We start from the raw sequence: 22,167 nt of genomic DNA, 5'->3' as shown, positions 1-22,167 counted from the left end.
GGAAAAGAAAAAGAGAAAAGAACATTCAGAGAGCAAATGGACCATTTAGAGATTTTTCAATGTGATGGCACAAGATCTTAAACATTTGAATAGGAGAAATGGAATGGAATTAAGAGGAACTTTCCCAGGAAGGAAGAGGAAGGAAAAACGATGTTGAACAGGAGGAAAAAAAGATAATTCTGGAAGGTCCAGAATCAGAATCCTGGGGTCAGAGCAGGGTGATCCAGGTGGGGGGATTAAGGAGCCCCCACCAACACATGCAGAAAAAGGGAGAGTTCACTGTTCTCAGAGCCTGCAGCCCTCCTGGCGGGAAGAGCGACAGCGTGGGGGATCCACAGCGACCTGGGGACGAGGGGTGGCTATCTTGGCAGAGGGAGGGTGGGGCCCTGATAATGATCCTGAGCTTCAATTCCCACCCAGTGAAAATGCACTGAGGTGTTGAACACGTGGGGAGCAATCAGGAGGTGGAAGCCCAAGCAGGGCATCCACTAGGTGACTGACAGAGGGGTCCAGGTACTGGAGCGGTGACAGGAACTTGAAAAGGGAGAGGAAGAGGCAGAACCAACAGACAGATACTGAACAGAGGCTTCATGGGAAACTATATCCAGTCTCTCAGGTAAGAACCTGATGGAGGAGTTCCCGTCAGGGCTCGGCAGTTAACAAATCTGATTAGCATCTGTGAGGACGCAGGTTTGATCCCTGGCCTTGCTCAGTGGGTTAAGGATGTGGCCTTGTGGTAAGCTGTGGTGTAAGTCACAGATGTGGCTCAGATCCTGCGTTGCTGTGGTTGTGGTGTAGGCCAGTGGCTGCAGCTCCGTTTGGAGCCCTAGCCTGGAAACCTCCAAGTGCCGTGGGTGTGGCCCTAAAAAAGCAAAAGCAAAGAAAAAAGAAGCTGATGGAAAATAAAACAAAACAAAAAAAACGGGTGTGTGTGGGTGGCTGGGTCACTTTGCTGTACAGCAGAAATTGAAGATACATTGTAAATCAACAACACTTTGATAAAAAATTTTTTTAAAAAATAAAGCACAGTAAAATGAGATATGCCTGTACATGTTTCACTATGTACAGAAAATGGTGTATCAGATATTTGCTAAAAATTAGTAAGGAGCTAGGAAAAGGGGGGAAATAAAGAGAAGATATGTTCTTTTAAAATTCATCTTGGAGTTCCCAACATGGCTCAGCGGAAACGAATCTGACTAGTATCCATGAGGACGCAGGTTCGATCCCTGTCCTCACTCAGTGGATTAAGGATCCAGCGTTGCCCTGAGCTGTGGTGTAGGTTGAAGATGTGGCTCGGATCTGGCGTTGCTGTGGCTGTGGCGTAGGCCGGCAGCTGCAGCTCCGATTGGACCCCTAGCCTGGGAACCTCCATATGCCGGGCGTGCGGCCCTAAAAAGACAATAAAATAAAATAAAATTCATCTTTACATATTTTTCCTATTTAGCATGAAAAAGTGTTGCTTTCATATTTAAAATACTAATGAAGACAATGTAATAAAAACATTTTAATTTGGGGGGCGGGGGGAAGAACAGAGAAGGCCTGTAGAAGGTGGTGAGCAAGGGGAGGTTGAGCTCTGGGGCTCCAGGAAGGAGAAAGGGAGGGGAAATCAGTGACCCGGCAGCATTGGAGGCCCCAGCTCAGGGCTCAGTGGAGAGATGCTCCCCAGGCTGTGGACCGCCTGGCCCAGTGCAAAGTGAGCGCGTGAGGAGCGAGCGGGGACCTGGGGAGGAGGCGGAGTCTGGGGAGGAGGCGGAGTCTGGGGAATCCTCGGCTCCCGACCGAGGGCGAGGCGGGCAGGGCGGGCGGGGCGCTGGGTCGAGTTCAGCCAGGCTTCGGCCTCCGCTGGGAACTCCGAGCTCAGGGATGAGGGAGGAGCTCCTGGGGCCTTGGGCGAGACTGGCCGTTCTCGTTGGGTCCTGAGGCTCCTCAGGAAGCGCCCAGAGGCCTGGGGACTGGGCCCAGCCAGGCGCCTCAGAGACCTCCGTCTACACTGCACGAGGCGATTCCTTAAGACCCTGAGATGTGGGGAGGGGGAAGGAAAACCTGAAGTGACTCAAATTCATGCTTTGACCCTGTTCCCCTGCCTGCGCCCTGCCTGAGCTGACCCTGTTTCTGGCCCCTCTTCACTCCCGTGCTGTCCGCGCAGCTTTCGCCCAGCCCCACCTTGTCCCGCGTGGGTTACCCTTCCCCCCAGAGCTTGTGACTCCCTCCTGGGCACGCCCTCCCCCCCTTAGGGCTGAGGATAGTAAGGCTGTGTCCTGGGCTGGTGGTAGGTATTCCTGGGAGGGTGGGTGGTGGGAGGGACTTGAGGTCCTACTGGTCAGTGTTACTGATGGAAGGATTCTGGGGTGAGGGATGGGGAGAGGTGGGGGGGGAGAAGAGGGGGAAGGGGAAGAGGGGAGGAGGGGGAAGAGGGAAGGAAGGAAGGAAAAGAAGGAAGGAAAGAAAGGGAAGGGAGGAAGGAGGGAGGGAGGAAAGGAAGGGGGGGGAGGGGAGGGAAAGGAGAAAACACAGAGAAAAATAGACAAGACGCTTGAGAGTTTGAAGCTGAAGGACAAAGGTGGGCCCAACATGAACAGTGAGGGTTTCGTTTCGAGAACCCTGTCAGGGATCATTTTTTCCCACATCCGTGTTCTCTGGTGATTCCCCCTCGGACCTTCTATCCAGGGACAGGAGCTGTTCCCTACCCCTTTTCCCCCAAGTCCAACCCAAACCCCACTCACTGGACAAGCAGGGCTGACAGCACCAGGCCCTTCGTCAGGAAGAACCCGCAGAGCAGGGGGGCCAGGGCATTGGGGGGTGCAGGGCTGGAGCCGAGGGTGGAGTTTTCTTGCCTGGAGGCCAGAGGAATAAAAAGGGGAGAAGACCAGCCTGAGGTGGTACTTGGGTGATGGGCCCCTGAGCCCGGCCCGTTGGGAAGAAGGGCCCACTCAGAACTCACTGTGAAAGGGCAGCGATGGCAGAGGAAGCCACCGTGGAGGAGGTACAGCTCTGGGTCTGAGACGAGACCGGGTTCTGGGGAGCCTGGGTGGCCTGCGTGGAGGCAGGGGCTGTCAGGGAAAGAGAAAGGACATTGGTTGGTGGGGGTGGGGGCAGCCCTCCTGGTCTGTTGACAGAAAAGCTGGACTGGGAACAGAAGCCCATCAGCCCCCAGGGGCAGAGGGCAGGGGGTGGGGTGGGGGGCAGTGGGGACCCAGCCCTGAAGTATCCTGGCTAGAGGCTAGACAGACTTGCGGCCCGGGAGCAAGGAGTTAGCAGGCCTGGCATCCCGCTGAGCATCCCCGGGTCTCTGGAGGGGCCTCCCCGAGGGCGGAAATGGTCCCTGCCTTCTAACTCCCTCATCTCTGCCACCCATGTCCTTTCTCAACCCTCCTGAGGCTGTCAGGGGAGGGGGCCTCTCTTGGGGAATTTTAGGGGCTGTTTCACATGCCCGTCCCTCCAGTGACTTTGTGGGCCACTGCCCACCACCGCCACTACTCTGCTTCCCAGGAAGACCCCTGACCTGCCTGTGGCCAGAGCCCAAGGTGGGGACTGGGTGGAGGTCCTCTCTGGAGAAGGATGGGCTGTGGTGGAGAAAGGACCAGCGCTCTGGGGCTGGGGGGAGGCCCAGGAGGGAAAGAAGGGATTGGGGCCCCAAGGCTGTGACAGGAATTGGGCACACTCTGTGTCTTCAGGGAGCTCTGCACACCCACCCAGGGTCCAGGGGAGGAGCAGTTGCCCCCCAAGTGGAGAGTGGGGGGCAAGGGCCAGGGGAGGCCTGGAGGAGGGGGTGCCTGAGGCCGGAAGGTCTTCCCCAGAGAGACCCCCCAGGCCGCTGGATATGGGGACATGATGCTGCCCCACAGACACACTCTTGGAGGCTGCCTGGCACCGGTGACCTGGAGCAACCTGTGCGTCCAGCCTGGAGGAGGTGCAGGAGCCTCAGGGAAAATTCTAGCCCTGAGCTATGGAGCAACTCAAATTGTAACTTCCTGCAGCAGGGGCAATATAGAAATTGGGTGTAAAAAATGTGAAAATTTTACAGTAGTTTGACGTTGCCTCAAGGTCTAAGCATGTGATTAGTAAACTTGTCTCCCTAAACAGGGTAGAGGCCAGTCTGGGGGTTGTCAAACTGGCCCAGAGGAGGTTCCTCAGAAAACTCAATATAGGCGTTCCCGTCATGGCTCAGTGGTTAACGAATCCGACTACGAACCATGAGGTTGCGGGTTCGATCCCTGGCCTTGCTCAGTGGGCTAAAGATCCGGCATTGCTGTGAGCTGTGGTGTAGGTCGCAGACGTGGCTCGGAACCTGCGTTGCTGTGGCTCTGGTGTAGGCCGGCGGCTACAGCTCCAATTTGACCCCTAGCCTGGGAACCTCCATATGCCGAGGGAGCAGCCCAAGAAAATGCAAAAAGACAAAAAAAAAAAAAAAAAAAAAAAAAACCAAACCAACTCAATATAGAACTACCATACGATCCAGCAATCCCACTCCTGGGCATGTAACTGGGCAAAAGCACAATTCAAAAAGATACATGCACCCCTGGGTTCATTGCGGTACTATTCACAATAGCCAAGTCATGGAAACAACCTAAATGTCCATGGAGAGATGAATGGGTTAAGAAGATGTAGTACAGATACACAATGGAATATTACTCGATGAAATAATGCTATTCGCAACTAGAGATTCTCATACTAAGTAAGTGAGAAAGAGAAAGGCAAATACCATATATAACTTGCACATGGAATCTAAAATGTGGCACAGATGAACCTACCTATGAACAGAACCAGAATCACAGAGCACAGACTTGTGGTTGCCAAGGGGGAGGGGGGAGGGAGCGGGATGGACGGGGAGTCTGGGGTTGGTAGGTGCAAACTATTACGTGTGGAAAGGATAAACAACAAGGTCCTGCTGTAGAGCACAGAGAACTGTATCCAGTCTCTTAGGATAGACCATGATGGAAGATGACAGGAGAAAAAGAATGTATATATATATATATATATATACGACTGGGTCACTTTGCTGTACAGCAGAAATTGACACAACATTGTAAATCAACTATACTTTATTATTATTATTATTTTTGCTTTTTAGGGCTGCACTCACAGCATACGGAGGTTCCCAGACTAGGGGTTGAATTGCACCTGCAGCCGCCGGCCTACACCAGAGCCACAGTAACGCGGGATCCAAGCCACGTCTGTGACCTACACCACAGCTCATAGCAACGCCGGATCCTTAACCCACTGAGCGAGGCCAGAGGTCGAACCCACAACCTCATAGTTCCTAGTCAGATTCGTTTCCACTGCACCATGACAGGAACTCAACTATACTTTAATTTAAAAAAAACAAAAATGGGCCCTGAGAGCCAAATACAGAGATGGCTGTGTGCTAGGAACCCTGTGGGGCTGTGATACTTTAAGGTTAGCTGGTAACTATAACTAACTATAGTTACTACAGGTCGTAACTATAGCCCCAAAGTGTATAAACACCTGAAAAATGTATTTGTATAATTTGCTATTTTTACAACCTTTTTAATTTTTAATCAAACCTTTGTTTAAAATTTAACGCAGGGATTTCCCGTCATGGTGGGATTAGACACCCAGCCTGGGAACCCCCATACGCCGTGGGTATGGCCCAAAAAGACAAAAAAAAAAAATTTAACACAATTAACTAATTTACAGCAGAGTTGTGATGAGCTAACTTGGGTACCAATTAACAGATAGCAAGACAGAAGTCACTCATCTTTTTGTGAAGACAAGGTCTCTCTTTTCTGAATGTAATAATAACGACAAACCCAATGCTGATAGTGGAATTGGTTCCAAAGAAAAATTTTCTTCTAGTGTTATTCCAGACTTTGTCCTGGAAAACTGTGGTAAGCAGAATAATGCCACCCCCCAAGCTCCCCAAATGTTCATGTCCTAGTCCCAGAAACGTGTGAATAGGTTACCTTCACGGCAAAAGAGACTCCTCAGATGTGATTAAGGTTAAAGAGTAGAATTAAGAAGCTGTAGTACATGTATACAAAGGAAAGTTACTGTACCATATAAAAAATGACATAATGCCATTTGCAGCAACATGGATGCAACTAGAGATTCTCATACTAAGTCAAGATAGTCAGAAAGAGGAAGACACATACCATATGATATCACTTAAACGTGGAATCTAAGATGAGGCACACAGGAACCTGCCTACAGAACAGAAACAGACTCGCAGACGTAGAGAACAGGGGTGAGAGAGGGAGTGGGACGGACTGGGAGTTTGGGGTTAGTAGATGCAAATGATTGCATTTGGAGTGGATAAGCAAAGAGGTCCTACTGTACAGCACAGGGAACTCTATCCAATCTCCTGGGATAGACCACAGTGGAAAAGAACATTAAAAAAAGAATATATAGGAGTTCCTGTCATGTTGCAGCAGAAATGAATCCGAGTAGGAACCATGAGGTTGTGGGTTCGATCCCTGGCCTCGCGCAGTGGGTTAACCATCAGTAGGTTAAGGATCTGGCATTGCCATGAGCTGTGGTGTAGGTCATAGACGCAGCTGGGATCTGATGTTGCTGTGCTGTGGCTCCAATTGGACCCCTAGCCTGGACTCCATATGCTATGGGTGCAGCCCTAAAAAGCAAAAAAAAAAAAAAAAAAAAGAATATATTATATATATATAATGTATGACTGAGTCACATTGCTGTATGGCAGAAAATGGCAAAATATTGTGAATCAACTGTATTTTCATTTACAAAATTAAAAATTAATTTTTTAAAATTTAAAGATCTTGAGATGGAGAGATTATCTGATTGGGATCAGCCTAATCATTAGTATTTAAAAACAGACACTGTTTCCCAGATACAGTCAGAGAGTGATTGATGTGAGAAGGGATTTGGGCCTTTCAAAGATGGAGAAAAGGAGCCATGAGCCAAGGGACATGGCAGACTTTGGAAGCCAGCAGGAAAACAGGACCTGGGTCCCATAGCTGCAAGGAACTGAATTCTGCCCCCAAGACCTGAATGAGCAAGGAAAGAATTTTCTGGAAGAGCCTTCAGACGGTTACACAGCTGGCTGACTCTGATTTTAGTCCAGTGAGACTCCTACTGTACTCCTGACCTACAGAACTGTCGGATCATACATAGGTATCGTTTTAAGCCACTATGTTTGGGTAGGGAGTTGCGGCAGCAGTAGGCAACTCTGGCTCACATAGAGCCTGAGTTTTGTAATTGCAATTAATGGTGAACCACTAAAACTCAGTGAGTTATTTATTGCAATGTAATGAAGCAAATACGTCATGAAAACAAGTGGCATCTACATGCAAAATATAAAAACACGAGTTCAAAATATCCTTGTTAAAAAAAGACTATTGAGTTAAAAAGCTCTCAAAAGCAGATAAACTCTAGTGTTTTGTGGGCTTCTTGTGAAGGAACACTTTGTGTTGCTAAGACTAAAAATCTATCTTGCAATTGCCAAACATGATTGAAAGACTCCAACAGAAATGTTTGCTTCACAATATTGGGTTAATCTGTGGCAAAGAAAGGAGCTTAAATATCACGTTCCATGCCCACTTTGCCCTCAAAAGCAAAACAAACAAACAAACAAACCAAAAAAAGCCAAACACAAAAACAAACAAAAAACCACCCTTCGATTTCAGACTGTAGTTCACAGACCCCTGATCTGGGGCAGGAGGAATGGACAGACCAACATACCAGCAGGGTGGGGGGTGGTTTGTGGCCCGTGGATACACATTCAATCAGCACCTACGATGTGTTGGGTGCAGGTACCTGCTCCAGAGTTGCCGGCAGGTTTGGGCTCCCCCGGGACCAGGTCGTATGACCTCAGACTGGTCCACACTCCTCTGTTTGAGCATCTTTGCAGAGGTTTGTAAATCATCCAGACAGCGCGTGAAGTGGGTGCACGTGTGTGTGCACGTGCGAGTCCCCAGGGCACTTGTCCCGACAGCCTTTCCCAGGAGAAAGGGCTGGGGGAGGGCAGCCTGGCTTCCACAACCAAGCAACCAGGAGGCACCGACGGGGAGCAAGGGGACCCCAGGCAAGGGCCTCACCTGGAGACACGGCCAGATGGAACCTCACGGACTTGGAGACAGAGTGGCCGGAAGTGGGGTAGATTCAACACCAGTAGTGTCCCGTGTCCTCCTCCCTTAGACCCGTCATGGTGACCACGAAGAAGCCAGAGCTCGGGCTGTCCCAGATTGAGAACCGAGAGGCCTGAGCCAGCATGTGGGGCCTGGAGCTGGTGACCAGCCCAGTGCACAGGAGCTCGGACACCTCCTTGCACCAGCCTTTCCTCTCGTAGGGCCCGTTCTTGGGTGGGTACTGGCATCTCAGGGAGAGGGTCTGCCCTGCCACGCTTTGAAGATGATGAGCCTTTGAGAGTGCCCAGGAGCCTGGAGAAAAGGCTGCCGGTCAGGGCCAGGCCCACCGCCAGCCCCCAGGCCCAGAACCACTTGCTTGGCACCCCTTCTGTCCCCCGCAGTCCCAGCCTCTCCTGTCCTCCTCTTCGTCCTGGCTTGGCCCCCCCACCCCCTGCTCACCTGAAAGTGGCAGCAGCAGCAGCAGCAGTGGTGGCAGAGGGGCTTTCCAGGCCACAAGGCCCTTTTCCAGTGCGCTGGTGGGAGAGGACATGGCGGGGGTGGGGGGTGGGGGTCCAGGAGACGGAACCAGCAGCTGGGCCCGATTCTTCCAGCACCTGAGGTGGATAAAATGAGAAATCCCCAGTCTGGGCTGGAAGGTGAGAGGCCTGGACAGGGGGAAGCAGGGCCCTCCGGCTGAGACTGTGACTCTAGCCCTGGAGGGCGCGGCCCTGCTTGGCACACAGCCCCTGTCTCTGTGGAGGCTGCTCCCCTCCTCTGTGCCCAGCTGCCCCTTCCTCACCGTGACCTGCCCTGGGGGAGGAGCTGAGATGGCCAGGAGGAAGCTGTGGTCAAGTGACGAGCTGCCAGCTCTCTCTCCTCTTCCTCTCTCTGTGCGCTGCCTCTTCTTGACAGGGCCTGGCTCTGTCCTCCTCCCCAGGGAAAGTCATGCTGAAGGTGGGTGACAGCTTCAGGAGCACTTTGAGGTCTGAGCACGAGCCATAAGCCCCATTGGCCCCTGGGGTGGTCAGAACCTTCATGCCTGACTGCGCCTGGCTGCGCCTGGCTGGAGGGTCAGGAAGGTCTTATGGGCGCTAGAGGGGACAGGAGAGAGGAGGCGAAGACTGAATTCCAGCAAGGAAGTGTAGGGAGTGTTCCTGGGAAGGGAGGGGGATGGGGGACCTGGGAGCCAAAAGATCGGGGACCTCAGAGGGGCTGGTGGGAGGAATGGATCAGTGGTCACGTGTAGGGAGAGAAGGGAACCCAGAAGCCAAGGAACCAGGCATCATCTCTGCACCCTCAACTGTCCACCTGTGGATACTAGAGAAACTTCGGTGTAACTAGTACATGAACAGATGAAAGATCCTAATATCTTTCTCTATTTAGCCAATGATAGCACTTCATTTTTATTTATTTATTTTTTGTCTTTTTGTCCTTTTTTAGGGCCGCACCCGTGGCATATGGAGGTTCCCAGGCTAGGGGTCCAATCGGAGCTGTAGCCACCGGCCTACACCACAGCCACAGCAACACCGTATCCAAGCTGCCTCTGCGACCTACACCACAGCTCATGGCAATGCTGGATCTTTAACCCGCTGAGCGAGGCCAGGGATCGAACCTGCAACCTCATGGTTCCTGTCGGATTCGTTTCCTCTGCACCATGATGGGAACCCCAGCACTTTATTTTTTTAATCTTTTTTTTTTCTTTTTACAGCCACACCCTCAGCATATGGAAGTTCCCAGGCTGAATACAATTCGAATCAGAGCTGTAGCTGCCAGCTTATGCCACAGCCATGCCAGATCTGAGCCACGTCTGCAACCTACACCACAGCTCACGCTAATGCCAGATCCTTAACCCACTAATCAGGTCTAGGGCTCTAACCTGCGTCCCAGGGATACTAGTCAGGTTCGTTACCTCTGAGCCATGTCAGGAACTCCTACGATTTCATTTTTAAAAGATGCAATTTAGGAGCTTTCACAGTAGGTTAAGGATCTGGTGTTGCTACGGTGGTGTTTCAGGTCGCAGGTGTGCCGCAGGTTTGATCCCTTGCCTGGGAACTTCTGCATGCTACAGGCACGGCCAGAAAAAGACGCAATTTATAAAGAAAGAGAAAGAGAAGAGAGAGATTAATTAGGATCACCGCACTGTGGGGATGTACAAATTCCAGTTATGGCCACTGGGGGGCTCTCCAGCCTAACACCAGCCACAGGGAGCTCTGTGCAGAGTTAATGACTGGAAATTTAAATTTAATATTACAATTTAAATGTAATGTTAATAACTGGAAATTTGAACCTATCAAGGGGACTTGATTCCATGTCCACAGCTTTGCCGCCGCCCCTCCCCCCGACTCCTGTTCCCCTGCTCCCCACTCCGCCTTGGTGCAGTGGCTTCCTTCTTATGGTAGGAGTGAGCAGAGATTGAGGATAAGGCAAAGGGAGGATGGACTCAGCAGGGCCATCCTATGAGTGCTGGAGGGTCCACAGCTGGGAAAGCAGGATGAGTTGAGAGCTCGAAGAAACCCAGGGAAAAGCGCCAACCACCCTCTTGCAAAATGTTAGTTTACAAAGCATGTCCCTGGGCCCCTTCTCTTATTTATTTATTTATTTTGTCTTTTTGCCTTTTTCTAGAGCCATTCCTGTGGCACATGGAGTTCCCAGGCTAGGGGTCTAATCGGAGCTGTAGCCACCGGCCCACACCAGAGCCACAGCAACATCAGATCCGAGCTGCATCTGCAACCTACACCACAGCTCAGGGCAACGCCGGATCCTTAACCCACTGAGCAAGGCCAGGGATCTAACCCACAACCTCATGGTTCCTAGTTGGATTCGTTAACCACTGTGCCACGATGGGAACTCCGTGGGCCCCTTCTCTTAATTCCCACACTAGGTTCGTGAGGGAGGTATTGTTTTTTCTCATATAGAAGACCCAGAAATGCCACTGACCTGCTCAAAGTCGGACAGCAAGGGGACCATGTAACCAGATCAGGCTTCCTGACTTCCGGCCGGACCTGAATTTCACCTGAAGTTTGGCCCGCAGATAGGACAGGAAGCAGAATCACGTGACACATGCATGGAGCCTCCTGTATGAACTCACTTACACACCACATGGGGGAGGGCACCCTCCTGAGGGGAGGAAGGGGACCCTGGCTGGCACAGAACTGTGTCAGGGTACGTGGCAAGCCTTTCCCACATTGACTTCCCCCTTGTCTGGCTGCCGTGCCCACCAGGCAGGACTCGCCCTTCCCAGGCCCTTAGGTCCCTCTTTGCCCACATCCTCCTGTCTCTGTGCTCCTCCAGCCTGAGGTCGGCCCTGTGCTGTTGTCTGCTATGTCATTGTGGGTACTCCCTCCCCAAAACAGGAAGCTCTATGGGTGTGGGAAGCTGGGAAGAGGGTCAGATGGAGGAGAAGGCATGGAACAGGGAGTGAACGGACTTCATGTCCTGAATTCCTCCTCTTCTTCTTCCTGGACCAATACTGTGAGAGCAGCACCTGAAGGCCCTGGGGTCCCTAGGCACTCCCAACTGAGCCCGGGTCCCCTACTTCCTCCTGCTCCTCCATGACTGCTGAGCTCCGAGAGCTCAGAGAACAGGTGCCTGAGCCACCACCGGGGTGGTGCATCTCCCCTAGACTGCCTTCTCCAACTCCATGTTCCCAAGTCATGGGTCTATCACTCTCCCAGAGCATCCAGGCTGTCCCCTCCCACCCGGCTCGTCTCTGTGGAATCAAACTGACCTGGCAGGTATCCTCCCCCACGCGCCCCCCTCCCCTCCAGGGCTTCGTGTTTCTCCATCAGCCGGCACATCTGGTCGCTCAGGTCGCCATTTCCCAATCAGCTTTGGGTCCCCTTTCTCCTATTAAAGGAAATATCTTTAGTTCATACCATATAAAATGTAATATTTCCAAAAATGCTATCTTTTTTTTTTTTTTTTTTTAGGGTCACATATGGAAGTTCCCAGGCTAGGGGTTGAATTGGAGCTACAGCTGCCAGCCTATATCACAACCACAGCAACATAGGATTGGAGCCAAATCTGTGACCTGCGCTTCAGCTCATGACAATGCCAGATCCTTAACTCATTGAGCGAGGCCAGGGATCGAACCCGCATCCTCATGGATACTAGTCAGATTCGTTTCCACTAAGCCGCAGTGGGAACTCCCAAAAATGCTATGTATTTTTGAAGTCTAAGGCAATGCCCAAGATGCTTGCGCATATTGGGGAGGGCCCTGGGTCTGGTCAGGTATGAGAAATAAAACCAGATAATTGGCCAAAGGAAAACACATCTTTTCTATGGTAACTAAAAAACAAAACCAAAAAATCCTCTACAAGCATCAACGTTGGGGAAAAGAAAGGGTTACTTCTAAAGGACTTACTAAAAAATTTTGGTTTCCAAGTTTCTGCTGCCGCACTAAATGTCAGAAGATAACAAATTATTCTTCCTTGAGAAGAGGGGGAAATATTATGATCCAGTAACTTATGCCTCATTAAATTGTCCTCATTTATAAAGACAACCCCAAACAGCTTTCATATGCAAGAGCCTAGGTATCTCTCTTTACAAATAGAGCCTGAAAACTTACTTCAGTTCACCGGGGTAAAAAGTGAAAAACAAAATGAATGAGGAAGCTGTGGTTTACAAATACGGAGTTAATCAGAGACCAACCAGCCTAAAGATATGCTGAGATAACAGCTGTAATTTTGTTTTAAAGATAAACAAAGCTTCTGTTTGTAATTACAAATTACTTCCGTTTGTAATGGTTGCTAGTGCATAGGCGCTTTATATTTTGGGGTTTGTTTGGGTTTTTGTTTTGTTTTTTTTTAGGGCTGCACCCGAGGCATATGGATGTTCCCAGGCTACACCACAGCCACAGCAACGCAGGATCCGAGCCTCATCTGTGACCTAACCACAGCTCATGGCAACACCAGATCCTTAACCACTGAGCAAGGGCAGGGACCGAACCCGCAACCTCATGGTTCCTAGTCAGATTTGTCTCCGCTGCGCCACCACAGGAATATCTGTAGGTATATTTCTAGCAGTGGAATTGCTGGGTTGATGGGGACACCCCTTTCTACCACTTTTGGCAAGCTTGTCCTTTTCAGAGGTTACATGTGAAGCTCTGAAGTTAAACCTGGACTCTTCTCAACTGGGCGTGAAGGTGCCCACAGCCCTGCTAATGCTGGATCGACTGATGTTAGTGATCTTTTCCGTTTCTGTCAATCTGATGGCTCCAGATATTTTGCTGTTTTGTTTTGCGCCTTTTCAGTTGTAAGGAAGGGATTGTCTTTTTGTATGTCGATGCCCCGTTGGCATTGTTTTTTTGCTGTGACCTGCTGGTTCATGTCCTTTGTGCATTTCTCATTAGGTTCCTGGCCGTTGTCTTATTGATCTCTTAGCACCACCACGGATGGTTTCCAAAAGCTCAGTGATGCAGAAAGACGGGCTGCAGGAAGAACGGTCTGAGAACAGAGAGCAGAGAGAGCGTGAAGCAAGATTGGCTCCAACGGCGATGTGATGAGAGTTGACCAGGGAGGAACGGGGGATGGGACTGGGGAGGGGGCAGGAGATGCTGGAGAATTAAGTTGAGATGGATTTGATCGGTCTTGACAGAAACAGGAGGTGGGAGGTAAAGGAGAGAAGCAGGAAGAGCAGCTGGGGTGGCTGGCAGAGTGATGGGACCAGGAACAGGAGAGGGAGACGCCGAAGAAGGGGAGGTCCTGGCTGAGGAGAAGGTCTGAGAATCCTCAGGCTGGGTGAGGAATGCACCACAGGTGCCAGGCGGTGTTCTGCAAGCACACAAGTTCAAGGTCTCCTTCATGGGAGCTGTGTGGCTCATTGGTCAGGGGCTTCCCGGGAGACCTGCATGGGAAGGGAGCGAGAGTGCCTCCTGGGAGTCCAGGTGTGGCTGGAGATGCTCGTGGACACTGTGGTCCAGACCAAACTGGAGGTTTCATGATGGATGCTCCCTTGCCTTTCTGCAAAGGAAAGGAGGAGGAGAAAGTTCAGAACTGGAGAGAATCCCTTGCAAACTCTGCCCCCTGAGCCCCTCTGGCCCGCCCCACCCCGCCCCACCAAGACTGCACCTGTCCACTGCCTCTATTACCTGGTATTTCTCCCTCTTCTTCTGCTGCTGTCCCTATGGGGTCCAGGAGGGGAGACAGCAAGAGGAATCTCTCTTCCTGTGACCAGCCTCTGCGCCACCCTCCCCACGCTCCAGTCACCCTCTCCCATGTTCCCACGGGCCCTGCCCACAGTTCAGAGATGCCCCTGAGAATGCCAGTCTGACAATGTCTAAGAGCATTCCTGACCCTTGTCTTGGAGTGGGTCTGCGGGTGGGAAGCTGGGGGGTCTTGAGCAGTCAGCCATCTGAGCTGGGAGCGGTGGGAGCGCCTTTGGTCTGTGACGAGGACTTTCTCAGACAACAGTGAACTACGAAGCAGCCCGCCCAGGCGCGTGTAGGGCGGGAGGCTTTGCGGGATGATGGCTGAAGCCGTGTCTGAGCCTGGGAAGACCAGCAGGCAACAATGGCTCTGATTGCCTTTCAGGGGCTTTACGGGCTAAAGGGAAGGAGAGCAAGGGGTCCTGACCCTACTCACACTGCCAGCAGGGCTTGATCAAGGCTAGATCCTTCCTCTAGACACTGAGTCCCAGCTCCCAAGAGCGTGGATGCCTCAGACCAACAGCATTTCATAAAATAGGTTACATGCGGCCTTAAAGCTGAATTTTTCTTTTACAAAAAAATTACTTCCATCTTCCATGACCATCATTTTTTTTAAAGGACAATTTTATTTATTTATTTATTTTTGCTTTTCAAGGCCACATCCACGGCATATGGAGGTTCCCAGGCTAGGGGTCGAATCAGAGCTACAGCCGCCGGCCTACACCACAGCCACAGCAACACCAGATCCGAGGCACATCTGCAACCTACCCCTCAGCTCATGGCAACGCTGGATCCTTAACCCACTGAAGGAGGCCATGGATCGAACCCCCAACCTCATTGTCTCTAGTTGGATTCATTTCCGCTGCACGATGGGAACTCCTGACCATCATTTTCTTTAAAGAAAAGGTACTTTGAAATTGCGAAAGGTGCCTTGGATCAGAAGCACATCTGGGATGACAACGTATCATGAGGGAGGAAACCAGAGGCCTGAGAACATTCCACAGCACAGCCCCTTCCACCCCTTAGTCAGCAGAGAGTTTGGCACGAGATGGAAATAAACCTCCAAGCTGTGTTAAACACCTTCAGGTGGAGTTTTTCTATTCTTTTGAGATCAACAAATAACAGCTGTCACTATGGAGAGTTTTGTGAGGTATACAGTTTCAGTTTCACAATTATTCTTCCTAAGCATCTCGATGGTATCATGCCACCGCCTCCCAGCTGCCGTGTTGCAGGTGAGCAGCCTGCTGTTTCCTTAGTGATGACGGCTTCCTCTGTTTTGTGTTCGACAATTCTCGACGATATGCCAAGATGAGGATGTCTTTTTCCTTATGTTATTGGTTTATGATAGCTTATGTCTGTGGCTTAATGATTTTTCATAGCTACGGAAAATGCTCAGCCATTCCATTTTCACATATGGCCTCTCAAGTTCAGTTATGTCCAGGATGTAGAGAGCTCAAATGAGACCTGGCCCCCTCTGAACAAGAAGAAAAATCCAGGCAAACAACAGAGTCATAATTTTTCCTGAACCCACAAGAGAGCTGAAAGTGCGAGGGAACCAAAATATCCTAAAAGCCAGTGGAAGACAGGCCACTGCACGTGGACTTGAGACGTGAGCATGGGCTCACCTGCCCACAAAAATGGAGGAAGAGATGCTGAACACCGAACAAGTGGATCAGAACGATTCAGCTGAGATTTTAACAAATTATCAAAGGTCAAGTGCAGGCTAGCATAACAGTAAAGAACTCCCGGGATCCCAGGACACAAGAGAAGTGTTCACATCCATTTGCATCTCTATTCCAGGTGCTTATGAGAAAGATGGAAGCAGAAAATCTCCCTTCAAGGGGAGGACCTGGAGCAAGGGAGTGGGAAAATAGAGCCTTACCCTTTCTGGAATAAAAGTATCAAGCCATCGAGTTAGGAGAACTAAGCCCTGTCATCCCCAGGAAAGAGAGACAAAGACCCACTGAAGCTAAGAAAGTGTATAGAAAAAACTTTCTGGCTGCCAAGAACAACTGTGATGGCTGGAGCTCTGGCAGTCACTTTGGCCACAAGATGACAAACTTTGGAGGCTATGAACTAGGTTGCTGGGGCGGAGAAAAGGAACTGAAGTTCTTGATGATGTAAAACTACCATATCAGCCCTGGGGTGCCTACCTCCAAACTTTCTAGTAAGAGATAATAAACTATGATTTTATTTAAGCTGCTCTTATTGGAGATTTCTATTGTATTGAGCATGCTAATTCTAAATGAATCAGAACCAGACCTCATTTATAGAGGAACCACATGTTCCTGGGACCACCCAGGTCATAAACCCTACAAGTAAACCAAGATTTAGCCAGGCCACAAGACAGCTTTGTGCGTCCATGGGTAAACCTCCTTGCTGCTATTAAGAAAAAAACATCCTACGTTAAAAAAATTTAGTGTGAAAAAATATTACTAGGATAAATTTTTTTTTTGGGGGGGGGTCTTTTCAGGGCCACACCTGCAGCATATGGAGGTTCCCAGGCTAGGGATCCAATCAGAGCTGTAGCTGCTGGCCTGCACCGCAGCCACAGCAACACCGGAACTGAGCTGCGTCTGCGACCTACACCACAGCTCACAGCAATGCCAGATCTTTAACCCACTGAGGGAGGCCAGGGATCGAACCCATGTCCTCATGGATACTAGTCAGGTCCGTTAACCACTGAGCCACGACAGGAACTCCTGGATAAAACTTTTTGAGTATTGAGGGCTGAGGTTACAAAGTCTAAAAACTACTACCCTCTTAGAATGCCATCTGAATTTAAAAGGCCAAAGGAAGTTATAGAAGCATATCCCAAGATAAACCAGGTAAATTGCTCCCTCTAGTGGTGACTTTAGATTTACATAAGGTTGAGACCTGAAGAGTTTATTTTGTTTTGTTTTGTGACAAAAAAAAAGTCTGAGTTTGGACATTTTTAACTGATTTTTAAAAAAACTTCTTTCTCTACAAAGTGAGTTTGTATTCCTTCTTTTTGATAATAGTGCAGTAGTGTGGAATGAATGGCTTTTTTTCCCTACTAAAAATTACATGGCTAAGAGTTTCTGATATAATTATTTTATGAAAGATTTCAAAGTTGCCATTATCATATTGGTTAGTGTATAAATATCTAGTGTCCATATAATTTTTTTTTTTGCCACGCCTGTGGCATGCAGAAGTTCCTGGTCCAGGGATCAAATTCTTGCCACAACAGTGACAAAGAAGGATCTTTAGCCACTAGGCCACTCGATAACTCCTAAACTGGTTCTTGTAATCTATAGAAAGTGGGAAATTGTGTGAACCAGTGCTATCCTTCCACTAGGACATTTTGACAAAGTTTAAAACCATATTATATTTCTAAACTTCTTCACATAATTGAATTGTTATAATCTAATCACATTTTATGAGCTTATTAATAAATTTTGGACTAATACAACACTGGGACAATGAATATTTCTATCTAAATATTTTTGAAAAACTGGAGTTCAAAATTTTTTTTTTTTTTTTTTTGTCTTTTTGCGTTTTCTAGGGCCGCTCTCGCGGCATATGGAGGTTCCCAGGCCAGGGGTTGAATTGGAGCTGTAGCCACCAGCCTGTGCCAGAGCCACAACAACGCGGGATCCAAGCCGCGTCTGCAACCTACACCACAGCTCACGGAAACGCCGGATCCTTAACCCACTGAGTGAGGCCAGGGATCGAACCCACAACCTCATGGTTCCTAGTCGGATTCGTTAACCACTGTGCCACGACGGGAACTCCTGGAGTTCAGAATTTGAACAAATTGTGGTCCAAGAAAATAATACTAGCATATACCATGGACTGAATCTAAATTCAAGATCTAATATATATCATTCGTACATGCATATATATGATGCGTATATACACAGACACACATATATGTAATTTTGAACATATGCACACACATATGTGATAAAGAACTAAGAGGATTTTTTTTTGGCCTTTTTTCTTTTTAGGGCCACACCAAGGGCATATGGAGGGTCCCAGGCTAGGGATTGAATTGGAGCTGTAGCCACTGGCTACACCACGGCCACAGCAATGCGGGATACGAGCTGCGTCTTTGATCTACTCCACAGCTCACAGCAATGCCGGATCCTTAACCCACTGATCGAGGCCAGGGATTGAACCCTTATCCTCATGGATACTAGTCGAGTTTGTTAACCACTGAGCCACGATGGGAAGTCCTGGAACTAAGAGGATTTTAGACAAAGCTTCAAAAACTTGTTCTTGTCTGTATTATCCCTTTTATTTATCATATGAAAGTCTCCCTAAAGTTGTTAGCTACTCTCCCTAAGCTAACATGTATATTCTAGGTAGGTTAGAACAGATATGTGATTAACCAATGTGTGTTAAGAAAGAAACTGCTCCCTTATCCCATTATGAAGACTGGGATCCACTGCCTTTGACCAATGACTTACTAAAGAAGAAGAAGAAAACAGCAATGAGAATAGTATTTACACAGGTTTTCATAAGTGTGCTGAAAATAACACTTGAAAAATAAAGCCAAAAGGATTCATGGTACCTTACACATAAAAACTTCCTGGTGCTGAGGCCACCGAAAGAGGAAGTATTGAGAATGGAACTTTGAACTGGGCCTTAATAAAATGAAAAGAAATCCTAGATCATAAATCTCAAGGTTATTGAATGAGAAGCCTGAAGAGATGATAGCTTTTGAAGAGAAGTCGTTTTGAGCATTTGAAGTATCGGAGGGGCCATCGAATTCCTCAGGAAAATGATGGATAAAAGAGGATGGAGGAGTTCCAGTCGTGACTCAGGGGGTTACAAACCCAACTAGTGTCTACGAAGAAGACGAGGATTCAATCCTTGGCTTTGCTCGGTGGGTTAAGTAAGGATCTGGCATTGCCGTGGGCTGTGCTGTAGGTTGCAGCTACAGCTCCAACGCGACCCCTAGCATGGGAACTTCCATATGCTACTGGCAAAGCCCTAAAAAAAAAAAAAAAAAAAAAAAAAAGATGAGAGAATATTTTACATTCTCTTTACCTCAAGTTTGCAAAGCATCAGACAGGTAGAGAGAGACTATTTTCATTTAAAGTCTCTCAGGTGTCACTTCTAGTTAGGATGGCGTGAAGCGGCCACCTGCTTAGTTAAGTTTAGTTAGAAATCCTTCTCAGGCTATTTAATTAAGAGCTCCCCAAAGAGAAACAGAAATGAGAACCAGAGGAAAGAAATAGAAAACTAGTTATGAGATGGTAGACTAAAGTGCCAAACTATGAATAATTACCTTAGAGGTAAATTATCTGAACCCTTTTACAAAAGACAGAGAGTAACAGGAATGAAAGACCAAAATCCTAGTAGATGCTGCTTATGAGAAATTCACTTCAAAGCCAATGATTAGGTAAACTGAAAGAAAAAGGATGGAAAAATATACACATGGAAGCATGAACTTTTTCAAAAGCCAGTGTGGTTTTATTCACATATGGTTAAAGTAGACTTCAGAGCAAGGATCAGAATTCAGTCCTTGGCCCAGGAACGTCCAAAGCCAAATGTTATGTGGCCATAAAATAAAAAAATTAAAAATAAAAAAAATTCTGGAGTTCCTGTTGTGGCTCAGCTGGTTAAGCACATCATGTAGTGTCCATGAGGATACAGGTTGGATCCCTGGCCTCGCTCAGTGGGTTAAGGATCCCACATCGCCACAAGCATGAGTCACAGTTGTGGCTTGGATGGGATGTTGCCATGGCAGTGGTGTAGGCCAGCAGCTGCAGCTCCAACTCAACCGCTAGCCCGGGAACGTCCGTATGCCACAAGTGTGGCCCTAAAATGTGTGTGTGTGTGTGTGTGTGTGTGTGTGTGTGTGTGTATAAAGTTCTTCTTAATCTTCCAGGAATTTGACCCTTAACACACAGGAGTCAAAGACAAATTAGCATTGTCTTACTTATTTAAGTGTGAGAGACACATGTAAGAAGAGGGATTTGCTAAGGGAACTGTGCTAATTTGACTCACCCTGTCAAAATCGCCTGAATCAGAAAATTTCAAAAGCTCTCTGGCTACTTTCTCCTCCCTGTGGGCCAGAGAAATAAAACAAACTGTAAGTCTGGCAGGTTTCAATCCAAGCACAGTTTCTGTTATTATTTATAGAACAAAGAATAGAAGAAACTTTAGAAAATCTTAACTACAACGACCTCTGCAGGTATAATGGTAGGATTTACATTTCTTTATTATCATCTCTATTTTATAAATTGCTGCATTCAACAGTTTTAAGGTAGAACATGAACGTTAACCTTGGAAGTTTTTTTGTTTGTTTGTCTGTCTTTTTTTAGGGCCGCACCGGCGGCATATGAAAGTTCCCAGGCTAGGGATCAAATTGGAGCTATAGTCGCTGTCCTACGCCACAGCAACAGAAACACCACAGCAACCAGATCTGAGCCGTGTCTACGACCTACACCACCAGCTCAGGGCAATGAGGGATCCTTAACCCACTGAGGGAGGCCAGGGATCGAACTTGTGTCCTCACAGATATTAGTCAGATTGGTTTCTGCTGAGCCACAACAGGAACTCCCTTGTTTTTATCTTTTGCTTTTTCAGTTTGCAGACACGATAGCACCTTTTTGCTGTTTTCATACTTGAAGAGCATTCGGCTTGAGTATAAAATTCTAGAGGCAAGGTTTTCTTTATACATTCTCCCACTGTATTTGCTACTCAGAAAAGAAATTTGACTCCTGCTCATTTCAACCTTTTTGAAGGAATCAAGTTTTTTTTTTTTCTTTTTTTCCTGTTTGTTTAGCAGCAAGAGTGTTAACGAAAACTTTTTCAACACGGGAACTTTATAGTCTTGGTTTCACTTCATGAATTTTTCCTTGCCCAGGTTGAATTCTCTCAACCTCCAATTTCAGATTGCTTTTCAGATCTAGAGAATGTTTTTTTTTGTTTGTTTTTTTTAAGTTTCTCTCTCTCTCTCTCTTTTTGCCACCCCTGGCATATGGACTTCCCAGGCCAGGGATCAGATCTGAGCTACAGCTGCAACCTAAGTGGATCCCTAACCCCCTGTGCCAGGCCCGGGATCAAACCTGCTTCCCAGGGCTCCCAAGATGCTGTCCCATCCTGTTGCACCAGAGCAGGAACTCCTAAAGTTTTTATTAAAATATAGTTGATTTACAATGTTGTGTTAGTTTCTGGTGGACAGCAAAGTGATTCAGAATATATGCATAGTCTTTTTTGTATTCTTTTCCATTATAGTTTATAACAGAATATTGACTATAGTTACCTGTGCTATGTAGTAGGACCTTGTCATTGATTTATTTTATGTGTAGTAGTTTGTATCTGCTAATCCCAAACTCCTAATTTATCCCTTCCTCCTCCTTTCCTCTTTGGTAAGTTTGTTTTCTACATCTGTGAGTCTGTTTCTGTTTTGTAAATATGTCCATTTGCATCACTTTTTAGATTTCAGGTATAAGTGATATCATAGGGTATTTGTCTTCCTCTGTCTGGCTGGCTTCACTTAGTGTAATAATCTCTAGGTCCATCCATGTTGCTGCAAATGACATCATTTTATCCTTTTTTATGGCTAAGTAATATTCCATTTTATATGTACACCATATCTTTTTTATCCATTCATCTTTCAATGGACATAGGTAGTTTCCAGGTCTTGGTGATTGTAAACAGTGCCGCAGTCAACACTGGGATGCATGGATATTGGAAAAAAAATTTTTTAATATATATTTTAACTTCATTTATGATCCACTGTCCCATGTTAAATTTCAAAAATATCCCTTATTAGTACATTATTTGTAGGTTGGATATCCATGATTTGTCCTTCACCATTTTTGAGCTCTTTGAAATGTCCTTATAGATTTTACATTTGGAAGTATTTCTGAAGTGAATCTTCTCCGTGACTGATTTTTTACCCTGTCGAATCTGCCTTTGATTGCTTCTAGTATGGAAGCTGCTGGATTTTTTTTTTTATTCCCTATGCCACAGCTACAGCAACACCAC

At 47.8% G+C, this 22,167-nt stretch overlaps 1 protein-coding gene and 1 long non-coding RNA gene across 5 annotated transcripts in view; both read right to left on the bottom strand.

Moving 5' to 3' along the window:
- Nucleotides 1–1,484: 1,484 nt before the first annotated feature.
- On the bottom strand, nt 1,485–11,851 carry NCR2 (natural cytotoxicity triggering receptor 2). Its single transcript, XM_084970548.1, has 6 exons — nt 11,782–11,851; nt 8,970–9,117; nt 8,514–8,838; nt 2,942–3,050; nt 2,724–2,871; nt 1,485–2,015 (listed from the first exon to the last, which is right to left on the bottom strand). The coding sequence occupies exons 1-6, from the start codon at nt 11,849–11,851 to the stop codon at nt 1,607–1,609; spliced, it is 1,209 nt and encodes a 402-aa protein (XP_084826674.1). The 3' UTR covers nt 1,485–1,606.
- An 864-nt stretch (nt 11,852–12,715) lies between these two features.
- The window catches only part of LOC110261526 (uncharacterized), a 61,405-nt gene continuing 51,953 nt past the window's right edge, over nt 12,716–22,167 (bottom strand). For 2 of the 4 annotated variants that reach the window (XR_014810117.1, XR_014810119.1), the window contains one exon: nt 12,716–14,014. This is a non-coding gene — a long non-coding RNA (uncharacterized LOC110261526). The remainder of the gene's footprint in view (nt 14,015–22,167) is intronic. The other 2 variants (XR_014810121.1, XR_014810118.1) reach the window with 1 other exon arrangement.

Source organism: Sus scrofa, chromosome 7 (genome assembly GCF_054392235.1).
Source record: "Sus scrofa isolate SSC_HxYL_T2T_F1_AM1 chromosome 7, Sscrofa_HxYL_maternal_Yorkshire_Landrace_v2.0, whole genome shotgun sequence".
Taxonomy (NCBI): domain Eukaryota; kingdom Metazoa; phylum Chordata; class Mammalia; order Artiodactyla; family Suidae; genus Sus; species Sus scrofa.
The sequence above is the reverse complement of the archived record's forward strand: the minus strand, read 5'-3'. Positions and strand labels throughout refer to the sequence as shown.